At 35.8% G+C, this 21629-nt stretch overlaps 1 protein-coding gene across 1 annotated transcript in view; it reads left to right on the top strand.

Moving 5' to 3' along the window:
- LOC121318702 (rho GTPase-activating protein 6-like) overlaps nucleotides 1-21629 on the top strand; it is a 42938-nt gene that overhangs the window by 5851 nt on the left and 15458 nt on the right. The window contains exons 2-8 of the mRNA XM_041255656.1: nucleotides 1790-1949; nucleotides 7249-7317; nucleotides 12860-13113; nucleotides 15034-15229; nucleotides 16399-16454; nucleotides 16546-16696; nucleotides 20770-20918. Of these exons, the coding sequence (XP_041111590.1) occupies nucleotides 1811-1949; nucleotides 7249-7317; nucleotides 12860-13113; nucleotides 15034-15229; nucleotides 16399-16454; nucleotides 16546-16696; nucleotides 20770-20918 (1014 nt within the window). The 5' untranslated portion in view covers nucleotides 1790-1810. The remainder of the gene's footprint in view (nucleotides 1-1789; nucleotides 1950-7248; nucleotides 7318-12859; nucleotides 13114-15033; nucleotides 15230-16398; nucleotides 16455-16545; nucleotides 16697-20769; nucleotides 20919-21629) is intronic.

Raw genomic sequence — 21629 nt, forward strand, 5'->3', positions numbered from 1 at the left:
TACTTTTTATAGTTACTTTTTTCCAGAACCTTCCAATTGGACATAATACTACATGTAAGCACTAGTACTCTGAAGAATGTACTAGCCGAAAAACATTTGTCTACTTGACTTTCTTGGTAGGTTTACCTGAAGTGGTTGATTTTAAAATAACCAGTATTACAGGACCGAACCTACTGGTTTGGTTTATAAAACTGAAAAATACAATAACACAGATACAACATGAAACACATGCTGCAAGTTGAACTTTGTTCTGTTTATTATATTATCATTATAAGTTTGAAACACATAAGATAGCAGTCTACTAAATTGATTTGATAAAGTTCAGTATAGCACTTTATGATATCAGTTATATTTTTATAATCCAAATAAAAACCATTTTGTGCAGTTCTTAGATGTTATTTTTGTAAACGTGAATATCCATTCTTTAAAATACCAAATAAGAAGCACACTTGTATAGCTGAATAGAACGCAATGGTCACTGTTAAACTAGAACCGGAGACCAGCAGCACTGTACTGTATTTATGAGCAGTCTAGCAAGTCCAATCCTTTTTTTTTTTTTTTAAAACACAAAAACACTGTTAATTATATAAAAGATGGTATTATAATGTGATATGCTTCAAAATTAATTTGTACCTCAGTACAGTGTTTATTTAAAAGTTATTTATGCAGTTGTCAAATCTAAATGTTTAAAATTCCAAATAATAAAAAGATGTGTATATTTGCAAGGCGCTTATGTATTTAGGAAGTTCCATTGAGCCTTCTCCCTTGCAGGTTTACATTAGGACATTTTCCTCATTGCTAGTCCTACCCCACAGCTGTTCTCTTGTCGCCTACATCCTTCCACAAGTTTTAATCACAATATTGATCTGGTAATTATTAACCAGTACATTTAGTCAAAGCAGTTAACACAAAAGGGCAACTTTATGTGGACAGACATTACTCATGAAACAATCCAAGGGAAATTTTATTCATCTTGGATTTTTCCACTCAGAGGCCACTTAAAAAAAACAAGCAAACAAAAACTTCCTTATAGCCTTTGATTGAATCATGATATGGTATTAAAAGCCAGCCCTTATCAAAACCAAGTGGTAAAAACAACAATAAAAAATAATTAAAAGGAATACTTTATACCCTCGGAATGTTTACTTATCTTAATTATCACAAATGTGTTCTCAGTGATCATTTATTACAGTTTCAGCACTCAGAGATGTTTAACATGTGTAATAAAGTCATCAGCATATTTAGCTTTGATGTAGTCTCTCAGCAAGCAAGGTGGAAGTTCTGCGATGAGGCCAGTGTGAAACGTAACACTAGGGTTGTGCGCCAGTCATTTCTTCACCATTGAGAGTGTGTGTTAGACATTTATCATTGCAAATCTTTAGCAGACTCACTAGCACACCACTAGAGATCACTTTTTTTTGTAGCACATTTAGAAACCCAGGATCCCAGGCTACTATATTGACTCAATTCATAATATTATTGAAGTACTATTGAAGTAAACATTCTGCATAAGTGCAGCAATATATTAATCTGATAATATGTATTTACTTTTTAATATAGCATCCATTTTTCGAAGAAGGCTGTGTTTAATTTTAACTTGGATAAGTGTGTACCTGTTGCCAAGGGTAAGTGAATACACACTGACAAGCTTCTTGTATTGTTTTCAAAAGCTAACAGTAAACATAACTCTGCACTGTGTCACTTTGTTCTCCTCTGTTGTTATGTAACATCACAGAATGACTGCATGGTTAGGAGGTGATTGAGTAACTTGCAGTGTTTTATATTGTAGGGAGAACAGACCTGGAGCACGATGCTTGGACAGAGTGTCAAACTGCTACCTGCTCCCATTCAGAGTCTCTCAGAGCTGGAGAGAGCCAACCTGCAGAAAGTTGCCTTCTTCCATCTGCAACAGAACAATAAACTTAACTGTCAAGTCACCATTCCCAAAGGTACCGTCCATTTTAATAGCTTCAGGAAATGTAACCAATGTGTTTTTAAATTTAGTTAAATTACTTCAAGAGCTAAGAGTGTGTTTGCAATGTGGTAGATAGTTTTCTGATGCCATAATAACTGTGTGTACAGTAAGAGCTACTTTGTGGAGTTAGAAGTTCTAAAGTTTGATCCGTATGCGAGAGTTGTGTTTAAGGTTTTCCACAGGTGTTACTTTTAGGAATTGCTCATGTTTCCAATATAGGGATATTCAGTTTCACAGACATTATTGAAGGAATTTAGAATTTAGGCCAGGGTAGACCACCATGGCTCTTTTTAGGACTTGTTTTCATCTAGACTGTTCATTTCTTAATTGATCTTCAGCAGAGCTAATTCAATTATAAAAGAACTTGTTGGAACCAGGGCCCTATGATATACTTTTTTTTATTTAAATTTTTTACATTGAATACCAATAAGAAATCTAATTAGCTAAATAAAGCTTCAGGTAGGAAATTATTATTATTATTATTATTATTATTTATTATTATTATTATTATTATTTATTATTAATAATAATAATAATAATAATAATAATAATAATAATAATAATAATACATATATTTATTATACATATTTAGGCATTCTGATTAACATACAACTGAGTTACCAAATTGTAATACACATTGTACAGATAATAGATACTAGCGTTTCATTAACTGCTAATCCTAAGAATATCAAACAGACCTAGCGAGACTCTGAACAGAAAAAGAGAAATCTACTTGGTAAAAACTGCTCAAACATAGCTTGTTTTGAACTTGACTTTATGTGAAGTGCACGTAATTGTTAAGGATGCACTTGTGGAGCATGTAATCACAGCTGTGTCCAATGGTACATTGAGTGGGCCTTTCTTGACGCATGTCTGCTTAATTTTGTTTACAGCTCCACTTTGTCATTAAATGACACCACACATGTAAATGCACCTACGGAGTATGAGAAATGAATCCAGTCATGTGCTTTGTTCTTCTGGATGACCCATTTTCATTGTTATTTGGTTTATTTATTACCCATAATAACACAAAATGTCAAGGCTTGTTTGATTTCAACAGGAAACGAAGCTACATTGTTTTGGTTGTTTAAAACAATATGTTAAATAGTATTTAAATGTCTTGATAAAGACTTGTGTGTTAATATTTCAGTTTGAAATCCAGCAAACCGTTTCACCTCAGGGGCGTAATGTGCTAGTGCTGCTTAATACACAGTTCAAATAGAAGGAGGTCAAGAAAGTGTGTGGGATGTTTTCATTAATAAATAAGTGATGAGTAATAATTACATGTCCACGCAATGTAAGCCTTTCTCATCAACAATTTTCTTAGCAATAACACTGTTTTACAATCCAGTGAACACTGTATTTAGCAAGTTGCTTGTATTGCGTTAGTCCTTTTCCCTTTATCAGTGCCATAGTATGTTACTGGTACCAGAAGTGTCCCGTTATGATCTGTGTTAACCTGTGAAGATAGGAATCTATTTATTTATTGCAAAGGGCTGCATTTTTTTACATTTGTAGTATCTTCAGTATTTTTTTATAACCCTGCTTACAAAACAACTAAACTTTGAAGCACAATCAATTTATGAGTCAAATTGCAATAACTTGAAACACTGCATAAATGCTGTTACATTAAAAAAAAAATTAAAAAAAAAAAGAATGAAAATATCTCTAAACCCCTTGTACTGTATGCTTATTATTTTTTATTCTGTCAAAGCTTGCCAGGGCTACTTCCAATAGATCTCAGTTGTTAATAAAGGATTGCTTGGTACGACCTTTAATTATAGTAGAAAGTTGCGTGAGGTTACGTCACAAACGGTCTCTTCACTGCTGACGTCTCGTGAACATATGGTATGGCTTTCTGACTTGTTTCCATGTAAAAAAAAAAAATATAGTTTTTGGTCAATTTACGCAACTTTTGAGTGTGAGAAGGTGATTTACCCACCTTTTTAATTTGTGCCACGTTTTGGCCACGCAGTTCCTATAGCGTGAGGAATGTGTGTGATCTGTGTGTGCTACATCACATTCTCATGACAGTGGAGAGAGAATTTAGTCTCTAGAATGCGTAGAAACCATGCCATTGTGGTTGTTACAGGTTTACAAAGACAGCTATGGTATGAAGTTTATTTTAAAAGTTTTTTATTTCACCCATCTTAATATGTTCTGTGGTGCCAGTATTGTCCAGGCAGTTATCACAAGCATCAAATGTAAACTCATTTTTAAAGATCCCTGCGGCCACAAGGAACTATCGTTAGCGAGTAATAAGCATTTTCTTCCAGTCATCTTAGATGTTGATATTATTCAGTTAACAGCTGGTCAAGAAAGAGTGTGGGAATGTCCTTCAATAAACAAGCGATGAGTAATAAAATCAAAACTTCTCATTTATTGTGGAAAAGCCATGTCATTTCTCATTCAATTGTTCTGATTAGGTTTAAAAGGCTTACACTGTACTTTGGGGCGGATTTCCAAATATCAAAATTACCCTTTAAATTGTTGTTAATCATGGCAAAGCTTAGTAAATATCTGAAGCAAAGTGGGCATCTGGAGAAGGCATTGCTGTAACTCTCCTGTGGGACTTTTAAATGTATAGAAACCCAAATGATACTTCCTGCTGAAGGAGTTCTACTGCCCTTGTATTAGTGTTGTACAACGTATCAATCAATCAAAGTGAGCAATTGAATAATCATCTTGTAAGCCCCACTTGATATTATAGAAATAGATCCTAAATATTCAGGAGCACATTCTTCTTACAAATTGCTCCATTCAATCTTGAGTTCATGTATTTGACTACATGGCAGCATGTTATATTTTCTTCCAGCATAATGCCAGATGTGTTTGTTTCAGTTAGGATTAGAAACATCCATAAGCCAAACCCTGTGAAGATAAAGCCTCAGCAGAGGTTACATTCCCATGACTGCAGGAAATTACAGTTTATTTCTAGGTCATAAATGGTCCAATTGTTCAATAGTAGGCTTCAAAAAGAAATCCCTAAGCAACAACTAAGTCTGCCCAGCTCAGAGAAATGTACAGTGGGACATGACATTTTAGGCTAATAGCTGAGTTTACTTTATCTAAAAATTAATCTCCTGTTTGGTTTGCAAAATAAATGAGTACAAATCATAGAGCTTAGGGACGGTTATGTAACAGTCGAGTAAATACATTTATTACGATCCTCTATAGAATGCAGCAGTGGTATGTATTTCTTCTTATTGCTATTTTGGGAAAACTGGCATCCTGTCTTATTAATGGTCTAAAGAAATGATTACTTTCTTTGTGGTTCCTAAAATAAATAACAGAAATTGACAAAACAGAAAAACCGCATGTAGCTATTTTGCTCAGCTGCTAAGAACCAATTTGCAGAATGTGATAACAACAACATGCAAAGTGATTGCAACCAACAACAGTAGTCCCATAAATCTTACCTGTGTTGCACTTCCATTCACAGTATAGGTCTCAAATATGCTGTTTGGAAGGAATCATGCCATTCCAACATCAATATAAAACATGTTTTCTGGTACAACATTAAAGAAAGTCCTTTGCATGCCTTATTTTCTATTTTACTTTACAGGCACTAGTAAAGCCATGGCAGGAAAGATCGAGATTTCAAAGAAAAAAATCCATGCAAATTGATTATTATTTACATTGTAAAGGATTACATTTAATTTCTGTTAGTGTTTTCTTATAAAAAAATGTATTGCAAAAAATGTGCTTAACTGCCAATATGGCAGCGAATGTTTTTTTTTAAAGCTGTTGACCCAGTCATGCTTTGATCTTTAGTCATGACTAGCTGTGCAGTGACGATTCTTACTCTATGATAATGTGATCGTGTTCAGTTAATCATATTGTTTAATTTATCCAAGTCATTTTACATGAACTATTAACACAGTACACAGAGATACTGTAATCCCTCTGTAACTCTCTGATTAACTGTGTCCTCAGCTACAATGTGCATAATTCATGTCTCCCAGTTTTTTGGTTTCACAAATTTACAGTTACTTTCTGTGTATTGCCTTCTCCTGTAATGTACTTAGTTGAGTATGGCCAACATTTTCTGCATCACCTAGAATGTTAGGATTGGCATTTTATCATTTTAAGAAAAAAAATACATGAACATAATTTTTTATTTAATAATAGCCATAATAATAGTTCAGTGTTTCATGTTAGATTTCGAAGTGTCACATTTTTGTCAGCATTTCATTAAGTAAATGGAAAACTACAAAGCGGTATTATACATTTTACTCAGGTTACAACAAACTAAATATGCAAAAGATTAGAAAACATGACAAAACATGTCCAGCACTAATCAATTCATAACTGGCAACTGTTACATACAAAAACAAACTTGGTTATAAGTAATGCACGCTTTTAATCCCCACTGAACGAGGAATACAGTTTAGATTAGCATTTACCATTGAAGAAGCACTGTCAAAATAACTACAACCAAGGTAAAAACAAAATCAAAGCCAACAGTTATTGGCATACTACAATTTAATAATTTTATTTTCTTTGAATAAATTATTAGCAGCCACCTCTACTGTGTAAACCAAGCTCTTTTGTGTTTTGCAGAACTGCATATAACAGTAAATACTAAGATGATTTTTGACTTTCTATTGAGAAAGAACTCGATTGCTTGACTGAGCTAAGTATTTACAAATGGTATGAAAAGGGAATGACCTGATTCTATTTAGTCTAAAACAAAGAATGCTTAGGAAGAATTTATTTAAATCTTTAAAGTGTTACAAATCAACCAAAGTTTATCCTTGTGATGATTTCAAGCACAGCTCAGAGACCAGGACCTGAGGATACTGTTGGAAATTGAGTAGATACAGACTCAGGTCATAGGGTGGAGGACACTGCTTATACAATAAGTGGCAATTAAGTAGAATGGGTTATGCCACTGAGTCATTGGTATCTTTTAATCTGCTAGGATCTGGATGAGCATTGATTGCCGAAATATTTTTTTGCTCGTTCATAACTTTGAACTAGGCTACATGATGGAATATTTTTCCTAGTACTTGAATCTTATTTGCTGACCAACTAAAATCTTGGCAACTGCTACTATGAATGTATTGAAACTACTTAGAAAGATTTTTCAAGCTTACAGCTGTAGACTAAATGTTTTTTTTTTGGTATCCAAATTACTTTGTGCATTAGAATTCCTAGGTAACCCATCATTTACTGAAAACAGCACTTTCTGTGTTTACATGACTTAATATATCAATATTATGATGTCATATTGCTTCAGAAATTAATTATACATTATCTTTCTTTTACAGGGGGTCCTAAAAGGAGGAAACCATTACGAAGGAAGTTTGATTCCTTTTCTAAAGAAAGAAAAGATAAAGGTAATGGATATTCTTTCATTTGTATATTTTATCCTAGATTTGCTTAACCTTAAACCAGGAAAAAGGCAATTTTTCTCCTTTTGTCCAGGATCTAAATAATCTATTTAGGGACTTTTACGAAGGTTCTATAATTCAAATGCCAATGTGTTGAGCTGTCTAAGCATCTGGTTGTTAAACAGCACTGTGGTAGCCCTAAAAGTCATCCTGATCAGCTGAGTTCTGTGCAACTAACAATGTGCTTTTGTCTACCATAAAGCAATATTGAAAGTCCTGTAATAACACTGCTCACCACCTGCCCTGGGTCTCACCTAAAAATTGATACAGTACATTTACTTGACCCCTGGTGATCCCCTCTGTCCAGTATATTACTGCCAATGTCAAAGTGATCCCTGCTACCATATCTGGATTTCTTTAAAAGTCCATTGGAATTAATTAGGTATAAGCCCATGGGAATCAATTATGTATAAGCCACGATACCAAGGCTATGTAGAGCAGCAGTTCTATCTATTATTTTTAATCCCCCTTCTAGGCTGAAAGATATTTTAAAAGAGAAATCAGATAGCCTTACTATTTTATTGTGTTTTAATTCAAGGGTTCCTGGTTAATTTGTTCCAATATTGAGCTATAATATTTTTTCTCAGTCAAAGTCAACCTTACACTGAAACAAAGTGTGTAAAGTTGTTAAAAAAAGCAGTCGTAGTCGTCAACAATTTAGACAAATGAATGGCACTGCAGGACATAGTGCCTCCTAGTGTATGTGTAGAAAATATTTGATTGAAGCCCTCATATCTAATCGGCATCTTGGGCCTGTTAATGCAAGGGTCAACCTGAACTTTGGCCAGGGTTCAGCATACTGCTTTGTGTTCTTGCAGCGCAATGTAGAGTTAGGGGTACTGCCAGGTTTCTTGAACTCTCCTCGGGTGTAAGACACCAGGGCTTAAAGGAAATCCACTTAAATCCCTCAGAAACTAAAGTGTTTTTGATGATTTGATTCAATACCAGCTTCTTTTGGACATTAAGTATTTACTATTACATGACTAAATGTCAAACACTGTTTGGATTCTTTGATCAACAGGTTTGCATTTTTTCTCTTAATAAGAGATCACTGGTGTTTTAATTCATAGATTACAATAAATTGATTGTTTAGGTGGCATTTTTTTAAATCAATCTATATTGTCACGTTCGAGTCTTATAAAGGTCAAACTCAGGAGGGAACAGTACTCCTAGTGATTAATTTTCATGCACTGGGCCAGAGTGAAATGAGCACATTGAACCCACTAAACTTTATGAGAAACAAAACCAGACATGATACATGTATTAGGATAACAGTCTCCTTCAGAGAGACTATGTTTAACAACATTGACAATATTACAAAGTTTTTAACAATGTTTTATCGGAAACCGTTCCTAATTAGTAATATTACTACAACAATAATGCAAGATTTAGGTTGCTAACAATCTTTTATTACGTTTGAAAAATGTCATACAAGCATTAAGGAACAATCGAACGAGACTCAATTAAAACCAGTTACTGTTTTCAATCAGGCATACTGATATAACTAAAGCACTCTATACAATGCATGTATTCATTCTACTCCTTTCTAAGGCATCTATATTTCAGGCAATGAATATATGCTTACCCTCTTCTTTGAGGTGCAATTGATTCAGAGCGGCTTGGTGAGGTCAAGCAGTAGATAAAGACTTTTCAGGCAAATCAGGAGTCGCAAATCAGGATTCAACTGCAGAGGCTGGGTTCAAATTCTCACAAGCTCGTTTGAGGGTCGGAAGTTGAAAAAGAATGCTCTAGTATCATTTGATTAAAGTTTTTATGTCCAGTTTTTCAGTTGCCTACCATCACCACAACCCCCCATGCTCATGCAGTATGGGGTTACAATGTGTCTGCTAGCTTACCTAAATGTTTAAATTCATACTACAAAATATTTAGCAAGTTCAAGCAAAAATGCACATACTACGCTAAGTAATTAGAATGCATTAGATTGAGCATATGTAAATCCTAAGCTTATCACATTTAATTACTAAGTTTAGTATTTTAATTATACATCCTGTCTTACTAGACTTCAGCCTATTTCCCCAAAAACCCGCTTCTAGCGAGCAATATTACAAGACCAAACAACACCCTGACCTTTTGATTAATAAGAATACGTTGTCTATATGGCCATTACAGGGTATAAGTTCATTTTTCAGAGAAAGTGGTTAGTTAGAAAAAGTCACCAGCTCTTGCCTTGCTTATAAAAATTCAAGATGTTGCTGCTTTGACGAAAAAGTGTTAAAAGACAGCTGTGGTTCATCTTTCAGAGAAACTGGTGCTAGTGACCAGAAAGCGTAGGTTTATTTTTAACTGTGGAAAATTCAATGTGCAACTGTACTTTACAAGAAAAAAAAATCTATTTAGCCGCAAGCAAGCAAGCTCTTCTCTTCAGGTCAAGAGGGACCCCATCTTTTTCTGTTCTCCTCTCCCTCAAACAGCAAGGCTGGTCCCAGGCATCCAGTATCTTGCATCACAGGTATGGTGATCACTCTCTGGTTGGCACCTGTAATGTGCTGCAACTCCCTCAGTAAGCTCCCTACACTGCAGGCATACCATGCTTCCCATGGCTCCCCAGTCTACTGGTTGTTTACACATAAGGCAGATTGCTCTTATTATTTCCTTTCCAATGAAATTAACCACTGGCTCTCCTGAGCTAACCTCAGTATAAACACAACATCTTCCAGCAGAATAAACTGTACAAATTCTCTTTTTAAATGGGCCCTGTCTTATCTGGCACTTGTCACGACAACAATCTGAGTGTCTCGGAGATGCTTGTTTATTCCTGGAATTTATCACTCTCAAACCAAATCTTGTGGAATCCCCTGCAGGACAGTTATGGAAAGTCGATCTCAGTCTGCTCACATAAACACACCATGCGCCATTTTAATGTCTCTAACATAATATGGATTTGCCTTCGTGTCTGTCACTTTCCACTCCTCCATGCTGTAGTCACACTCAGTGAGTATTTGCAACAGCAGGTTAGACAAGGAGCCTACTTGGTCACCAGTATTTATTTTATGTACACCGTGCCAGGCTCAAGGGTTTTGATCAATTCAGTGACAATATCAAATGTATTACTCTATCTAAGGGTAGTAAAAACAAATGCGTATTACTGTATGGTTCAGGCACAATTAAAAGTATGTTTTTCTTCCTATAGAATTATGTGCTCCCAACAAAATGGCAATACTGTATAAAGATTTTAAAAGAGAAATGTACGTTACAATTATGGTTTCCGATTTTCGGTTTTCACCAATAAAACACGGCCGACACAAAAAAATTAAATCAGCATATAGCCAATAAACATCGGAAAAACATTGGAAATGGTTACTCAATAAACATTTACTTCTTCTTTTCCCCATTTAAAAAACAAAAGCCTACTACAAAAAAACAAAAACAAACTACCTTCACAGTGCAACTGGGCAATGTCCCTCCTTCCTGACTTGTATTTATCATTGATTCACTCTGAATGCTTTAATCCCTCCCCATCTATTGAGTGGCAGCACATTCCTACATTTCTATTGGCGACTCTATTTGCAAGATTTAAACAAGACTACAAGACTACTTGTTCGCAGTATTTAAAGCTGTATTCCAATTAGAATTTAATAAAAATGCCTAGACACACAAAAGCCCCAGAAGAATGTGCCCGTGACTACAAGGGCTATGTTACGGAAGACAGCAAAGGAAAGACGGTACAACTTAAGTGTGCAAGTACTGTCGAGTTACTATACATATTGTAACAGAACAAAACTCCCAAGCATTTTGGAAAGTAACCGAAAACAATAATTTCATACAGTATATAAAAAGCGAAAGCCCCGAAAATAGAGATTTACATAAAACTCTAAAATAGCTAAAAATAAGCATCAAAAAATGAAATTAAGAAAAACTGAAAAACAGAAGCCCTAATTGTAATGCATGTCTTTTACTCATATTATCTTTTCTCCTAAGTTGTTATTTTTTTTCAAGTGGTAGTTGTTCTATATTGCCTCATCAATTATGAAAAGACAGCAGACTCGTGTGGGTTTTTTTAAGCTTAAACATTTACAAATATTGAACTAGACAGTACTAGAAACAGATAGCACAATGGCTTAAACAATACAGTTATACAGTATTTAGAGTATTTCATCACAGCTGCAATGTATGTGTTATCTAATTAGCCTAAATGGGCTACTCTATCCTCTATTGTCTAACATACATTATTCAACACAATTAAAGGAGCATAAACAGAATATGTCAACAATATGAACATACTGCACAGTTAAAGTTGTTCAGCAGTTTCCAGATAGACCTTTTACATGTTCTTCATTAAGTTGTTACAGCTGTTGAGATGCATTTTGTATCGGCTGTGACCCGCTTTGAAGCAGGTACTCCCATGCAGACTTTAGACTTGATCATTTGTCAAGTGGCTGCTCAGGTGATACAATTGTTTGTTGGCGGTTTATGCACCTGACATACTGGATAAGTTTGTAGGAGGACAAACACACCATGCAGCAGCCCATATCTACACAATCCTTCACTGAGGATTTCCCATTCCACTGCACATGAGCTCATATGAGTCATATGAGTCACAACAAAGGACTAAACAACAACTCCATCATGAAATCAAGATTTGGTCTGCCCACTAATGATCAACTTGGTGGCGTATGGTGAGCCAAGGAGAATGATGCCTAATGTAACATCGTTGAATATGAGGGAATTCACTTATGGTGTGGGAAGGCATCTGCATTTGAGGTCAAACAAATCTTATTGTGATTCCAAGGGATGGATTTACAGCTTGATAGACATAATGTAGGACCTATTTGCTGGTGCAATTTGCTGAGTTTGTACTGAAGCAAGATAATGGCGGTTTGCTAGGTCATGGATCTTCTTGTGCAGGAAACTTTAGAGACTGGCCAGCAACAAGTCAAAACTTTAATCCCATAGAATGCCTTTGGGACCTTCTAGGACAGGGCTTCCCAGAGACCCTGGAGACCCCATGTGTCTTCTGGTTTTCATTCCAACTGAGCTCTCAATTACTTAATTAAACCCTTAGCTGAACCAATAATTTGTTTAATTAGACCTTTTTACTTGTTTTCATCTCTTAAACTGTTGCACATTTCAAGTTAGCTACAACATTTTATAAGTAACTTGAACTTTGCAACTTTTTAGGAGGTTTTTAAAAAGGTCTAATTAAGTAAATTATTAGTTCAATTAAGGGTCTAGTTAAGTAATTGAGTGCTTAGTTGGAATAAAAACCAGAAGACACATGGGGTCCCCAGGACCAGGGCTGGGAAGCTGTGTTCTAGGACATTGTGTTGGTCAGTGTTAGAACAATACACGTGACATCAGGGAGCTTAATTCTCATTCACCGACTGAAGAATGAGACAGGAAGTAGCGTACAACCCTGAAGAAGGTAATTATTTTGGTTTTATTTAGTTTTATGTAGTTTTCATTACACTTAATGATATCCTCTTTGGTGCTTTGCATTAACACATATGAATGTATTCTTGGTTTGCAGAAAGCACTCCCAAGGCTTTTGGGATTCCATTGTCTCAAGTGATTTGTAATGATCGGCATCAGAAGCAGAAGCAGGATGCGGTAAAGGAGAGCCGCAGGGACTGTCTAAACCTGGAAGCCAGTGTCATGAGGTTCAGAGCTCAGAAGCAGAATAAACTGTACAATAGCAACTTCTCTCTGGTGTCCTCCTTTGATTATCAGAATGAACCGCTCTCTCCAACGCCCATGGATAACGGGGCAAGGGTCCAAAGGAGGGTAAGTAAGAGGACATGGACACATAAGAACGAGAGGTCATTCAACCCGTAAATGCTGTTGTAGTTTCTGGTAACTGATTGATCCCAGAAGATAAAGTTGGCTCTTAAATAATCCAAAAAAGTTTCTCCCAAGTTTGTCACTGTTTAATTTGCAACTTTAAAATATTTAGCAAAATATTTAAAGTAAAAATCTGTGGATTTTTTAAAATTTTCTTTTGTTTTCTGTTTTGTATTTATGTATTTATTTATTTTTAAAAAAAGGCTTAAAACAATTGGTAAAAAATGTTTTCATGTTTCAACTCCTGCTTGTCTAATCACCATCTATCCTCTCGCAGAGTTGGTTTTTTGATAAAGCAAAATATATTTCTGAAGGTGTCCAAATGTAAATTGGGCTATATTGTCAAACATCACAATAAAAAGTAGAATATATTTAAAAATATCAAATCTATTTTGGAATATAGTGGAACATGTTTAAGTGATAATTTGTTTTTTAAGTGAAGTGTATGAGGAGGTAAACCTTTACAAATTTAAATAAATGACAAGGCCTGCTGAGACTTTTTTTTTTTTTTTTTTTTTACAATTTGGAACGTTCACCTCAGAGTTCACGTCACTTAAAAGCAAGTCATCTATATTATACAATATTACGTTATAAAAAAAAAAACCTTAAAAACTGTGTCATTTACTTTCTTTTGCTTTCTTTTTTCTTGGATACCTAAATAAATCTACAGTTTTGTGTTTTACTTTGCTCTTTTCTGCTATAGACTCCAGTAGCCGTAGTGATGGAATGTTTTTTTTCAGCTTAAACTTGTTCCATTTCATATACTAGAGAAATCAAAAGCTGTAGTGTATTGATACATATTTAATTTAAAACATTAACAGGAATATATTTTAGTGAACATTGCAAAATATGTCTAAAAAGTGAGGTGTAACCAGTACATTATCAACCCTATCATAACATCCTTTGATTTGTACCGTTACACTTTTTCCCTTCTTAAATATTGGTACCACCGAGTCTGTTGGAAGATCTCCTGTTATTGATTTGTCAAAATCTCTGACAGTGACTTAGAAATAGCCTCCCTTGTTCCTTTGAACACTCTTCAATTCATGTGTTATTACTTTATCATCCTCCACTACATTTTCCATGTTGTACCTAAGGTGCTTGACTTCCTTGACTGCTGTTTTACTGTTGTAACATTGGAAGAACATTTGGGGGTTTTGTTTAATGCCATAGGCAATGTGGAATTCTATATATCTCTTGTTGGCACATGTTCGCATCAACAAAGAGAAGGACGGTGTCCTGGAAGATTGGAACTTAAAAAAAAAAAGCCCCATTGTGTCTGCTTGTAGTACAAAATAAGCAAACAAGAAAGAAGCCTTTTAAAATGACTTCAAAAGGGACTGAGCTTACCAAAAATGAAATTAAATAATGTTAATGACATTTCTCAGATCACTCTAAACACTTGAAAATGTGACTGCAAGTATTTGAAGTTAGCCTTTCTGCAAAATTGAACATCTTATATTCTGGACAGAAAACATTACATAGCTACCCTGGGAATTTGTTGGCAGTTGTAAGGAGGTTTACTTTTAATATTTAAAAAGAAAATAAGTAGAGATTAGAAAATGGTACATTTGGTCAAAGCAATGGGAGTAATGGAAATTAACTCCAAATTGACACCGTTGCTTTAATCTCCATTGGAATTAGTCCTGCTTGGTTTCTTTTTTATATACAGTACAGTATGTTAGAATCTGGATAAAGTCTACTGCTGCACATAAAAGAGATATGTGCCGAAAACTGTACAAAAAATATATATATGCCAGGCTGTTTAAACAGATGCCCCACTTGTAGTGTATTTTGTGATGCAAGTAGGCTTGACGATGTATGATTGTCATGTGTTATCAAGTTGAATTCTCTTGGTTTCAGGGAGGTATGTCTGTGGATTCGATCACGGATTTAGACGACAGTCAGTCCCGGTTACTGGAAGCTCTTCAGCTCTCCCACCCTCAAGAGCTGGAAAGTAAGAGAGATAAAGGACGAGTTACGAAACTCAGCCTCAACCCTATTTACAGGCAGGTCCCTCAAATTATGGACAGTTGCTGCCAGCACATTGAAACGTATGGTGAGTGTATCCGTGTAGCTTTAATGGGTTATTGAGGTATTTGTTCAGTAGTGACTGCAGTGACTGCCTGAAGTGTTCATATGCCTGATTTAAAAAAAGATTATTAATAGCAATATCAGTTGCTTAGCAAATGTTTTTTTAGATGTATACTTATTTAAAGTACTAACACAATCCAGTAAGTCTTACCTCATAGACATTGCATCACATTTTCCTATATGAAATGTGCACAAAAGTGAGTTTGATTTTGAATAATTTATTAGTTAAGAGAATGAACTGATCCTTGCAGCTGCACTTAGTCCACAAACTCCCCAAAACAACTCATGCTAATCCAATGCATTCCTTCAACAAGAAGTGCAGCATGAAAAAATGTGGAGAAGGAGCTCAACACTTGCTATCAACAAGTACCATTACATTATTTAAAATGTGTGCATCTTTCATGCAGGAAAATATGATACTTGAAAAGATTTACAGGTTTTATTTTGTTAGCTGTGTGTACGTTAAGTATCAATACTATGATGCGCTGGAGAGGCAAAATAAGCTGATCTCTGGAGCCAGCATTACACTTCCTCCATCAACAGCAGGCAGAAGGATATCTGCATCATCAGATGGAAGGAAATGCAAATGGATGGAGATGCAGATGGATCACATTTAGTTTACTGTAAAGCTACGTCTTAGTTGGTGCTTATATTGGCGAGAGCTGAGTTCAAATCAGCATGAAGTTTCAACATCTACTCTCACATAATAAAAATAATATTTTTTCTTAGCCAATTCCCCTGCTTATTTGTTTTTTAAAATCTAGTTATACTGTATAAGCAACAGAAATATTCACATCTATATGCATTACCCCCATTGATTCTTGAGCTTTATGGATGGCACTCCTAGTAGGTTTTGAAAGACAGGAACACACTGCAAACGTTTCAGAATTATTTTGTTGTTTCTTAACTTTTAAAAATGTGGAACCAAGTCAAAACAGACCAACCAATTTATCACAGGCATCGCAGTAATATCCCAGGCATGCAATAATAAAAAAAAAAAAAAAAAAAACTTGTTAAAGTAGAATTCATGACAGTACAACTTGTTACTATAAAGCACTAACATACATAGGAGAAGGAACAGCCCATACACTGACAAGATATCTTGTTTTCTTAAACTTGATATTTATTTTGCAGGCTTGCAGACAGTGGGGATTTTCAGAGTGGGGAGCTCCAAGAAAAGAGTCAGGCAGGTATGTTTTTCTGGAGCCACCAAGTCTTTCACTGTTTTGTTAGTCATTCATATTTGATGCCTTTACAAACACCCTTCTTGTGTTTTTTCAGTTGCGAGAGGAGTTTGACCAAGGCAATGATGTGATTCTCGATGATGATCAGAGTGTCCATGATGTGGCAGCTCTGCTAAAGGAATTCCTGCGTGAGATGCCAGACCCACTGCTTCCCAGGGAGTTATACACAGCATTTCTCAGTGTGTCTGGTATGTAAACATCAGTCGACAGAGTGTTTGTATTCACTTCAAATACATTGTAAAAACTAAACTTAATTATGGTCTGGTGGTTGAGAAAGGGCTTGACTGTGTGACCTTGAGCAAGTCACTTAACCTAATAAAGCCAAAGACAAAAGGGTAAGGTAATTCTAGGAAAAGGTACGTATCTTGCACAGCCAGTCTCCTTTGCTGCTCATGAACTTCTTTTCTCTCTCGGATGGACCCTATAAATAATGTAACACCACAGAGAATATATGATAGAGTAGATCCCATGGAATATCTCATTGTTCCCCTGGTAGATGTAGTAACTGACACCGCGGGTTACCGGTCAATTACCATGGAAACCAAAATTTAGACATTTAGACCCAAATTTATAAAGGGGAAAAACCAACTGCAAAAAGTCACGTAATGTGCATGTTCAGTACGGCCGCACTCATAGTCAAAATAACGACCTATTTTATAAGACTAATTAGGTAAAGCAGCCAATTCCGCAATCAACCAATTTAAATACCCCTCACCGCAATTAGCGGTGGAGAATTACACATCTCTCAGAATAAATAGCGGGTTTGGGTCAACCCTGCGTGTGCAGGCTACACATTCCAAAAGAAAATGAATGGCACACAAAGACCCCAGCCTGGTACTAGCCATGGTGATGAGGATGCTCGGAAAATACAATACATCACCCTGACAAATTAATAAAATATGGAATGTGCGGTGGCTTCTTAATAAACAAATGTACCACCTCAGGGTTTGTAGTCAGGGTTACTTATACATTACAACGCATCATCCAGTTACTGTGCTTCATATATTAGTTCAACTTCTTATTTTGTATAGAATAATTTCAGGCATATAGACTTTTCAAACTTCAAAAACAGTAAGTTTTATTTACTTACATCCATGGTAGATAATCCTTCCATTGTTGTACAGCAATATGTTCAGCAACAATACAGCTTCATACGAACAGTCTTCAGTTTAACTACGACTTGTATCTTCTTAAAGTCTTATGTAATTACAACTCTCCTATTTCTTATGTTTGTATTTGTTACTCTATGTATGATTTTAAAGCATATCTGTATGGTATATATGGTCGGAAAACAGTACTTGCTTTAGCTACAAACCAACTGCGTCATCTCTCCCTCTGTCCTTTTTTCCCCTGTTTACTTTCCAACTCAAATTTAACAAAACTGCCTGACCCAGTATTGTTAAATAATAGCAAGCCATATTACAAAAAATACATTCTGTAGGAATTACTAAAATAACGGTGGAGGATGAGCCCTCATTTTATACGTGTGCCTCAGATATTGTTTCACTTTTTCTTACTTTTCTCCACCGTTCTTTTGCCTACACTCTAGAAGTAAAGGCTCTTGTTAGAACCTTGCTTTGCCACTGTGGGGAGACCTTTTTAGGTGCTTCTAAGAACCTTTTTACATGAGTTCTAATGGTTCAATGTTTCTTTGTTCTTGAAAATTATGTCTCCTTGCTGCAGACAAGTCTCCCACATCACCTTTTTTTCAGAATTTTTTAAATAATCACACAAATATGATGCCCACAATTACTGGCAGCTTTAATAAATTAGACTGAATATTTAATAGACCTTATTTGCAAAATCCCCTCCCAATTTCAGCGGTTTCATTCAGAAACACCCCAGAATTACATATGCATACAGTGGCTCTCAAAAGTATTCACCCCCCTTGGACTTTTACATTTTATTGTGTTACGAGATGGAATAAAAATGGATTTAATTAGGAGTTTTTGCCACTGATCAATTACAAATACAAACAGAAAATAATTGATTGTATAAGTATTCACCCCCTTGAGTCAATATTTGGTAGAGGCACATTTGGCAGCAATTATAGCCATTAGTCTATTTGGATAAGTCTCTATCAGCTTTGCACATCTGGACACTGCAATTTTTGCCCATTCTTCTTTGCAAAATTGCTCAAGCTCCGTCAAGGTGGATGGGGACCTTTGGTGAACGGCAATTTTCAACTCTTTCCACATATTCTCAATTGGATTGAGGTCCGGGCTTTGACTGGGCCACTCCAGGACATTGACCTTTTTGTTTTTAAGCCACTCCAGTGTGGCTTTGGCTGTATGTTGGGGTCATTGTCCTGCTGGAAGATTAATCTTCTCCCAAGTCCCAGGTACCTTGCAGACTTCGGCAGGTTTTCCTCCAGGATTTCTCTGTACTTTGCTGCATTCATCTCTATCTTCTCTATCTTTTCTATCTTCTATCTTCACGAGCTTTCCAGGCCCTGACGCAGAGAAGCATCCCCATAGCATGATGCTGCCACCACCATGCTTCACGGTAGGGATAGTATTTAGCATTGAGGCCAAAAAGCTCTATTTTGGTCATCAGACCATAGATTCTTCTTCCACTTGGTCTCAGAGTCTCCCACATTCTAGCAAGCTCTAGCTGAGATTTGATGTTTTATATTTGTAATTAATTTAGAACAATTTGTAGATTTTATTTTTCAGTTTGACATTATGGACTTTTTTGTGTTGATCAGTGGCAAAAACTGAAAAAAACAAAATTTTAATTAAATCCATTTTGATTCCATGTTATAACACAATAAAATGTGGAAAAGTCCAAGGGTGGTGAATACTTTTGAGAGCCACTGTATACAGAATTACATATGCATCAAGGGCTAAAGACATTGCCCCCGTAAATCATTTCTTAATTGCGTGTTTATGCCATTGCGTGTCGTTGATAAATTCAGAACCCTCAGCGCCCATTTTACGGTCATAAAACATTTGCAATCCTTTTAGAAATCTGGGCCTTACTGTTTTCCCTATTCTAGCGTCTTGTTGTGAAGTACCCTAAAAGTTTTTCAATTTCAAATGTATGGTTTCGTCTTTGGATTTGTATTCAATGATCTGCCTAACTGTGCATCCAGTAAGCTATGTTCTAGTTTTATATATTTATAAAATGGCTTGGATAAATTAAGTGCTGTGATTGGCTTAACAAGATCACATGACCATGTGGTAAGAATTGTCTTACCGCACGGCTATGACATCATAGACCAACTTACTTACCTGATCTATTAATACTACTACACCTTAATAGTAACAATGATCTAAACAGTGTATCTTTAGGTAAAAATGTCAACATACAACTGAAACAGCATTTAAATCACCCAACAATTAGTTTTTTTCATCTCTGTTGCTAAGAATTACCGAAAAAATGGCAAATATACTGTAATAGTTAGTCAATACAGAACAAAGAAAACTCTGAGGTAAGCAGTAGCAGCAACACTTTATTCAAAAGTCGTCTGAGAAATCACCACTCAATTCTCACTCAGCATATAATATACTGTAAATGCAGCAGCAGCATCTACTTAAACTAAATATAGCCTTATACAACTGACTAGTGAGTATGCAACGTTTAAATTTGACACTACAGATACATCTCACCACTACCCTCCGATTTCAGAAATATATTTAAAACAAAATTGAAATCTCTTGCTCTCTGCTGATACGACCATTGGGCTTTTAAACAAGGTCAGGTTCAGTATAGAATTCTGTTATGCTTGCCGTGGACGGGAAGAACTGTGGCACTGCGCAAACTGACACTGAAGTCGTTTAGTCCACATATTAGCTAATGCTGTTTTACAATCTAAGGAAATGATGCCGGTTACCGGCCATCGATGTGAAAACAGCCTCTGAAATTATTGGTCAGCTTCTCTTGAAGACCACAAAAACCTGACAATTCTTACCGCACTTCTTGGGTGGTTGAAGGCACTCGTCCTACCAAGTCTTACCTAACACCTTGTCGTGGGTTATTTCTTACATAACCTGTTGTCATTAAACCGTTATTGCTTCTTTTAATTTCTATCCAAGCGAAATTGGTGCATTTGAATATTTCGTGGCTTATATAGATAGATAGATAGATAGATAGATAGATAGATAAATATCAATCGATCGATCGATAGATGTGTTATGTTAAATGCATCAAACTGTTAATGTTATAAAATTGGTGACAAACAAAAAAACTATTTTAGTAGTCTGCTTTTTCAATGCTGTATCTAATAAGTATTTTTCTTTCCTTTTTGGCTGGATCTTAGCGATGGACACAGAGGAGCAACTCTCATTCCTGCAGCTCCTGCTATACCTTCTGCCACCGTGTAATTGCGACACCCTCTACAGGCTACTGCAGTTCCTGAGCAAAGTGGCAAGCTATGCTCAGAATTATACTGGACCAGATGGGCAGGAGGTAGGGCTTTCAATGACTGCATATCAACACTTTGATACATTTTCATTAGCCAATTAGTTCCATCTTTTTCTGAGATACATAATGAATATATCTTGAAATATATTGCTACTTTGTACCAGCAGGGACATCAACAACATGCCCCTGTCACAGTAAGTCCTCCATCAGCTCTAAAAGCACTCGGTATAAATAAAATCGAAGCACTAAGAGGACTGGAGGGTATGAGGAAAAGCACATACCCAAGAGTGTTTAAAAGATACAAGGTCATTTCCAAGCCACTGGCAAAGATTTTTCACAAATCAATCAAAACAGGAGATGTAGCAAATCTGATACCCACATTTAAAAAATGGAGATAAGGGAGTACCAAGAAACTAAACACCCATCAGTCTCATCTCCATAATATGTAAAATCATGGAATCAATCCTAAGAGGAAAATTATGTGAGTATTTATACAACAGCAGCATTATAGGAGACAGGTTTGATTTTAATGGATTCTGAAATCCATGCCTGAATCAGTGAATTCTATTTATTTTTTTTTAAGACAAAGGCAAAAGGAAAGTGAATCTCTCCACTGTGGGTCTGGAGAGAGTCCAACAATTAGACTAATCCCAGGACTTAAAGAAATGAGATACAAAGAAAGGCTAAAAGAACGGAATCTTTTCATCCTGGAACAAAGAAGAAGTCGGGGGTACATGAAGAGGTATAAAATCTTAA

Source organism: Polyodon spathula, chromosome 7, assembly GCF_017654505.1.
Source record: "Polyodon spathula isolate WHYD16114869_AA chromosome 7, ASM1765450v1, whole genome shotgun sequence".
In the NCBI taxonomy this organism is placed as follows: domain Eukaryota; kingdom Metazoa; phylum Chordata; class Actinopteri; order Acipenseriformes; family Polyodontidae; genus Polyodon; species Polyodon spathula.